The following is a 7,260-nucleotide window of genomic DNA, read 5'->3' as shown; positions in this document are numbered from 1 at the left end:
AGCAGGGGCTCCTGCCAGCACCGGGTAGCGTGACCACGGCCGAGGCACCGGGGCAGGTCAGCGGTGACACCGGAGAGAAGGCGCCCCGCACGGGAGGGTGACCGGCACCGCGCGGGGGAAGCCGGTGTCTGATCCCCGGCCCCGGCGGCCGGGCTGACATCGCCCGCCCCCATTCCCCCGGCCGGAGCGGGCTGAGCCCCAGCCCGGTCTCTCCGTGCCGGCGCGGCCGCAGGTTCCTCCCCGCGCGGCTCCGCAGAAGTAGGGGGGGTGGTGGGCCCTCCCTCCCGGCGGCAGCACAAAGGCGGGCGGTGGCGGCTGCCTCCCTGCGGGGGTCCCGCCGCGGCGACCGCTTACTCGCTCGCTCGCTCGCTCACTCACCCCAGGCGGAACAGCAGCGGGGCGGCGAAGGCCATGAGCGCGGCGGCGGCGCGGCGGGCGCGGCGGAGGAGGCGCAGGCAGGCGGCCCCGAGCCCGCGCGCCCCAGCCGCTGCCGCCGCCGCCGCCGCCCCGCCGGGCCCCGCGGCCATGCCGCCAACCGGCGTCACGCGCCCGCCGCGCCGCGCCCCCTGCCGGCCCCGCAGCCGCAGCACCGGGAGTGGGGGGGGGCACACGCTCGGCACAGCGCTCGCGTCACCCGCCGAGAGGAGGGGATTCCCCCCCCCCGCAGTGCGAGGGGTGTCCCCCCGCTGACGTCACTGAGTGAGAAAGGGGGTCCCTGAGGACGTCAGAGCCGGCGGGAGGGAAGTCCCGGGGGGACGGGCGAGGGCAGCGGGGTCCCTCCCCGGGAGCAACAGGCGGTAGAGCACGCCCCGCTGCCGGTCCCGGCCGCCCCGGGTGCAGGGCGCGGAGCCGCCGCGGGAGGGCGCGGTGGGCGGTGGCTGCCCCCGCCCCGTCCGACCCGTCTCGGCCCGTCCCGTCCGGCGGCGGCCGCAGCCCGGCGGAGCAGCGCGCAGCAGGTAGGGTGGCCCGCCCCGCTCCGTGCCCCTCGCCGTTCCTGAGTCCCGCCCGCGGCCTTCGGCGGTCCCCCTCGTTCTCTCGACTCCCCTCCGCCCGCTTCGTCCCCCTACCCCCCTGACCCTGCGCCCTCCGGTGCCACAGCCGGCGAGGGGCTGTCGCAGCGCTCTCCCGAGCGTCCCGGAGGCCGACGGGGACTGGGGGGTGGGCGGCCGGTCGCTAAACAGCGGGGACGCGCTGCGACACCCCGTTCCCCCGTCACCGGAGTGGGTGGGGGCACGTCGGGTTGAAGTCCGGCGGCGGGAGGAGGGGGAACGGGGTCCCGCGGGGAGGGACCCGGGGGGACGGGACTCGTACGCGCGGGGTCCCTCTGGTGCTCTTTTCCGGACCCCACGCGATGGCGTGGCAGGAATCGGGGCGTGGTGCGGGGTGGTTCGTGGGAGGGCAGCGACACTTGTGCTGTGGATGGTGTCCTCACGGACCCCGTGGGGTGCCTCCGGAGGGATGGGCACAGGTTTGTGCTAGGCAAGGTGTGGGGGTGACACCATAGGGGTGCGTGGGGACCAGCGCTGGGTGCCAGGGCTGGCGCACAGGAGGACGCCTCTGTCCCATGTCTGTGCCCCCGGGAGAGAGCTTGCAGAGGGGCAGGGATGTGGAAGAGGTGATGCTGAACCCCAGCAAGCTTGTGTTGTGTGTGAGCCAGCGGGGACATCCCGCCTGGGTGGGCCATACTGACCCTCTCCTGTCAACTGAGCACGACTGGCCTGGGCTGGGCCAGGCCGGGACCAGTTGTGCTGAGCCGTGCTGTGCTGCAGGAGGCAGCTGTGCCCTGTTGTACTGTGCCAGGCTGTGCCACTCTGCGATGCCATACTAGGCTGTGTTGTACCAATCCGTGCTGTACTGGTGGGAGCTTCCAAGCTGTTCAAGAGTGAGGTGCTTTCTCAGGCAGCCTGAATGTGGGGAGCTCTGTCCCATGCCCCAAACCATGATCCCCTCCTAAGGTGTTGTGTTTCCCCCAGGAACTTGTGGAGCTTGTGGCAGGGGCCCAAGCTTGGCAGGAGTGCCACGGTGGATGGTGGGGACACAACCCTGTGCTACCCATGAGATTGTGAAAGGGATGATGGTTGTCTGTGCCCCATGTGCCTGCTATATGTGCCTTATCTGTGCTGAGTCACGGTGCCAGTGCAGAGTAGCACCCTGTCCCCAGGGACTGTGTCATGCCACTGAGCTGGCCCCAGGTTGCCATCTACTATCCAGCTGGTGACCTGAGTTTTGGGACCATGCAGTGCCATGGACCTAGGAGGGTTCGGCTGCCTGCTTCCCTGGGTGTGGCAGCTGCCGGGACCCGTCAGGCTGGTTCCTTCCCTGTGCCCAAGGCTACCCCGATGCGGTGGAAACAGGAGGGGCTAGAGCAGTCCCAAGGTGCTGGTCATGGGCACAGGGTAGGACCCCGCTGGTCTGGTGCCAGCCAAATACACCCTGCTTTTCCCAGACGCCTGGGCTCCCTCCTGCTGACTCTGGTCGCCCTGTAACTTGTCACAGAGGCTTTCCTAGGGCCAAGGTCCTATTTTGGGCCCTTCCCTGGCCCCACAGAGGAGGCAGTACCAGGGGGTCCCCTGTGCTTTCTGAGAAACCACAGTGTGGAGAAAGTGAACTTCCTGTCCGCATGGTCACTGCCCCACCAGTTATTTATTTTTGGCGCTGTCGTCATCGCGATGATGAAGGGCAGTGTGACTGGCACAGTTGGATGGCAGGAGGGATGGAGGGACAGACACGGAACTGCTCTCCCAGCCCGGCATGGGTGTGCCCTCGGCGTCGCTGCCTCTCCGGCCTGGCTGTGGGAAGCACTGGCGTCACACAGGAGGAAGTTCCCAATCCCTTCCTAGCCTGTTCCTGGTTAGCACCAGATCCTCGTTCCTTCCCTGGGATGGTCCCAAGATCACATCACCACTGTGGCCAGGAGAGTGGGGGGGGTGGTCCTAGCACCTTTCTGGGGTCTGGGGTGCCAGTGCTGAGGGAGTGGGAGGTGGGTAAAGGCCTGGCACTCTCTACTGGCAGCGCTCTTGTTTTCCTGGCCTTGGAGATCCTGCTTTCCTTCTCCTCCTCCTGCTGGGACCAAGCCCAGCTGGCCTTGAGCCCGGGCTGCCTGCTCACAGCTGCCGGGGGCTCTGTGAGGGGGCCTGGTGTGGCCGAGGAGGGGGCCTGGTGTGGCCCTAGGGGGGTCCCAGCTCCACTCCCCGAGAAGAGTCCGTCTCCTGTAGGGGTGATGTGGGTGTCACATCTCCTGTAGGGGTGATGTGGGTGTCACATCCCCTTATAAGGGGACTCAGGAGTTCTGGAGCCCCTGTGTGACGCATGCAGCTGTTGGGTGGGGGACACCCCCGAAATGGGAGTGGCAGTGGGATCTGCGTGGCTGTGATGAGGATCGGAGCCTGTGTTTCCATCCCAGGCAGTTGGCAGGGTGATGCCATTTGTCCTCAGTGTGCTGCTACCAGGACCCACAGACCAGCCAGGGGTGCTGCTCCTTCCTCCCTGGCAATCTCCGGGCGGGCTTCCAAGGCCGGAGAGGTCGGATCCCTTCTGAAAAGGTCACGGCCTCGGCGCAGCCTGAGTCAGCGCATGGCTGTGCCCTGCCCGCGGCTGACCACTGACGCAGGTGCCGGGGACTCAGGGCGCAGGAATGCGGGTGGCCCAAGCCAAGGGGACATCCCTCGTCTGTTATTGACCTGCTGGCATTGAGGCCGCCTTGTCCTTACTCATTAGGAGTCACTATTAAAGTGGGAGGGGGAGGTTTTGTGGCTGCACGATCCCCTGTGTCCCTGCACCTGTGGCTCCACTCACCAAGAACGGGTCCTGCCCGGGGAGGGTGCCCTGTGCTGAAGCCCCGCGTTTCTGTCCCCTGCAGGTGCCCGTGGGAGGTGCAGGGAGCCGGCATGTCACATCCCAGCGCACCCCCGCTCTACGATGACAAGAACCCCCTCTATCCCCCGCCCCCCGGAGGGTACCCCCAGCCCCCCCACTATGCCGGGGGGTACCCGCAGCCTGGGGGATACCCTGCGGGGGCGGGGTACCCGCAGCCAGGGGGGTATCCAGCATCAGGGGGGTACCCTCATCCCGGCATGGCCATGCCCTCCATGCCTATGCGGTTTGGTAAGTGGAGCACCTTGGTTTATTTGGGGGAGGGCACTAGAAACAGGGGTGCTGTGAGGGGCTGCATGGTTGACCCTGGTGCTGAGGGGTGTCCCCCACAGGTGACAACGGCCTTGGGGATGGCTCTGCCTTCCAATCAGTTGACTGGGATGATAGGAAAGTCCGGCACGCCTTCATCCGCAAGGTGAGTCCCAAGGGGCCGGGGGCACCTGTCAGGGTGGGGGGCCAAGTGCTGACCCCCCTGTCTCTTGCAGGTCTATGCCATCATCTCCCTGCAGCTCCTGGTGACGGTGGGAATCATCTCTGTGTTCACCTTTGTGTGAGTAGAGGGTTCCTCCTTACTTTTGTCCTGAAAAAGAGGGGAGCTTGAGTTCCTTGGAGGTGTTCAGAGGGGACAGTAGCTGCTGTCTGCTCTCCCTCACAACTTGTCCCTCCTGTCCCTCAGCCACCCTGTCCGCTCCTTCGTCCAGAGGAATGCTGCCATCTACTACGCCTCATAGTGAGTAGGGGCTCTGCTGGCTTCTGCCCCCCCAGCTCGTGCCCCCACATCCACAGCCTCCCAGGCTGATCCTGTGGGGGGCTGTGGGGCTCACACCTGCTGTCTCTCCTTGCAGTGCTGTGTTCCTGGTGACCTACCTGGTGCTGGCCTGCTGCCAGGGTCCCCGGTGAGTCCCTAGGGCCCCCGGGGTGGGGTGTGTGGGTATCTCCAGAGCATCAAGATATGGTCCTGCCTGGGGCTGCCCCTGGGTGGTGGGGAGTAGGGGGACACGACATGGTTGCTGTCACTAGCTTACCTCTCTCCTCTTTCGTTCTCAGGAGACGCTTCCCCTGGAATATTATCCTGCTGAGCATCTTTGTGAGTGGGCTGGGACTGGCAAGGGGTCCTGGTGGTGCCCCCATGGCACCCCAGCTCCCGCTGGGAGGGATAGGAGGACATGTGGGCAGGTGGGCAGCCTACTGAGCTCACCCTTCTCTCCTGCAGACACTGGCCATGGGGCTGATGACGGGCACGATTGCCAGGTATGCCTTGGGGACCCTGCTGTTACAGAATCTGGGGTCCCTCCTGTCCTCCACAATGCAGCCAGCTCAGCTGAGAGGCTGCCAGGAGCCAGGGGATGCTCCAGTCCCTTGGGCTCAGGGACTGCAGAGTTCCTGTCATGACTGGGGCTGTGGGGGAGGGTCTCCAACACCCCTCTGACAGGAGGATACTGAAGTGGGAAGTGACTTTTCTTTGTCTGTAGCATGTACAACACGAAAGCTGTCCTGATTGCCATGCTCATCACTGCCATTGTGGCCATCGTTGTGACCATCTTCTGCTTCCAGACCAAGGCAAGGAGAGGGATGCACCCTGTCCTGCCCTCTATGGGGCAGGTGTGGGGAGCTGGTCAGTGGGGACACCCTGGGCTCTCCTGTGACATTTGTGTGTGTGTCCCCCCCCCATCAGGTTGATTTTACATCGTGTCCGGGGCTGTTCTGCGTGCTGGGCATCGTGGTCATGGTGACCGGGATCATCACTGCCATCGTCCTCTCCTTCAAATATGTGAGTGGGCAGGAGAGAGGGGCTGTGGGGAGCCCTGGCTATTCCTGGTTAGCTGTCCCCGGGGCTGGTGCAGGCAGGGAGTTTGGGTGGTCCCTTTGCTGGGAAGCAGGGTGTGGTACCAGCCCTGGAAGGCAGCCTGCCTGCAGGGAGAGGGTGTGTCAGCATCGGCAGCAGCTCCTCAGGAGCCGGGAGCGGGCAGGACGTGCTGTGCCTCGCCTGCCGCCTGCCAGCAGCCCGGCTCACCCTGCTGTGTTCCCTTCCCGCGCAGGTGCCCTGGCTCCACATGCTGTACGCAGCCATCGGGGCCATCGCCTTCACACTGGTGAGCTGACGGCTGGAGCGGGCAGAGGGTGCGGGGCAGGCACTGGGGAGGGAGGAATTCCCCCTTGCTCCTTGCCTGACGCTCTCTGTCCCTGCAGTTCCTTGCCTATGACACCCAACTTGTGCTGGGAAACAGGAAGAACACGCTGAGCCCCGAGGAGTATGTCTACGGTGCCCTCACCATCTACACTGACATCATCTACATCTTCACCTTCATCCTGCAGATAGTGGGCCGGGATTAGCCCTGGGAGCCCTCCTGTCCCTCTCCAGCTGCCCCTCACCCCTCCTCTGGTCTCTGTACAGGATAGTCTGCTTACTGTGACTCTTAATGCTTTGGCATTCCTACCTGTAGGCTGCTAAGGAAAGGGCTTCCCTTGATCATCCCCCAGCGAGCTCTGAGGGCAGTGGGGGGGACTGGCTGCCAGCGTTTAGGCAGTTTAGCCCAGCTTTGGCACTGCTTACCGAGGCTGTGCCAATGGCATTGGGCTGGCAGCGGAATGTCACAGCCCTGCCTGGGCACAGGGAGCTGGCAGCGGCTGCTGGGATCACGTTGGGATTTTTTGGCAGAGAACAGTTGGTATCATTCACTCTGTGCCTTAAATGTGGCTCTGGCCATGCCCCCTCCCCGAGCTGCGGCTGTGCCCGGAGTGGGCAGGGGGCAGCTGGGACCTCCAATGTGGCAGAGCTCACATTGCAGAGGCCCTGCAGCCATGGATGTGGACAAAGTTGCACTTGCTAAATAAAACACTTCAGTTTTCCAGACAGTTCCAGTCTTACTTGTGTGGCAACTCCCTGAAAATACCTGTGGGCAGACTCAGTGGGGGCTGCGGCCTGCTGCAGCACAAACACTGATTTGGGAAGGGAAAACCAAGGTCAAACTGCTCCAAGCCCGGCCTCCCTGCCCCTGCCTGTAGCCCCTGCTGTTGTGGGCAGAAGCCCAGCTGCAGAACAGCTGGGGCCCCCACAGCGGAGGCAGGCAGAGCCTGGGGCTGAGCATTGAGGGAGCAACCACAGTGGCACTGAGCTGTTTCACTTTATTTGTTCCTATTCAGCTCCACGACCATATCATGGTCTGGACAGGCAGGGCAGATGCCACTGTCATGTGTTCCATGGGGCTGGTGTCACCTTGGCCAGTCCCTCCAGGGTGCTGCAGTGACAGCCTGGGCATGGGGGCAGCTTGGCTATGCCCCCCTGACCATCCTGTTGTATCTCTCTGTCTCGTACTCGCCCTGGTTGGCTTCCATCATCGCTTGGCGGATTTTGAGCTGCTGAAGGCGGTTTTTGTCCACTTGCCG

At 64.5% G+C, this 7,260-nt stretch overlaps 1 protein-coding gene across 1 annotated transcript; it reads left to right on the top strand.

Moving 5' to 3' along the window:
* The first annotated feature begins 799 nt into the window (after positions 1-799).
* TMBIM1 (transmembrane BAX inhibitor motif containing 1) lies at positions 800-6,727 on the top strand. The gene is made up of 12 exons (XM_084209193.1): positions 800-956; positions 3,860-4,104; positions 4,206-4,288; positions 4,359-4,423; positions 4,550-4,603; positions 4,719-4,769; positions 4,921-4,960; positions 5,087-5,124; positions 5,346-5,433; positions 5,549-5,644; positions 5,913-5,966; positions 6,064-6,727. The coding sequence occupies exons 2-12, from the start codon at positions 3,888-3,890 to the stop codon at positions 6,205-6,207; spliced, it is 930 nt and encodes a 309-aa protein (XP_084065319.1). The 5' UTR covers positions 800-956; positions 3,860-3,887; the 3' UTR covers positions 6,208-6,727.
* The last annotated feature ends 533 nt before the right edge of the window (positions 6,728-7,260 follow it).

Source organism: Fringilla coelebs (genome assembly GCF_963513975.1).
Source record: "Fringilla coelebs genome assembly, chromosome: 7".
NCBI lineage: Eukaryota > Metazoa > Chordata > Aves > Passeriformes > Fringillidae > Fringilla > Fringilla coelebs.
Note: the sequence above shows the minus strand (reverse complement) of the source record. Positions and strands in the feature narration are given on the sequence as shown.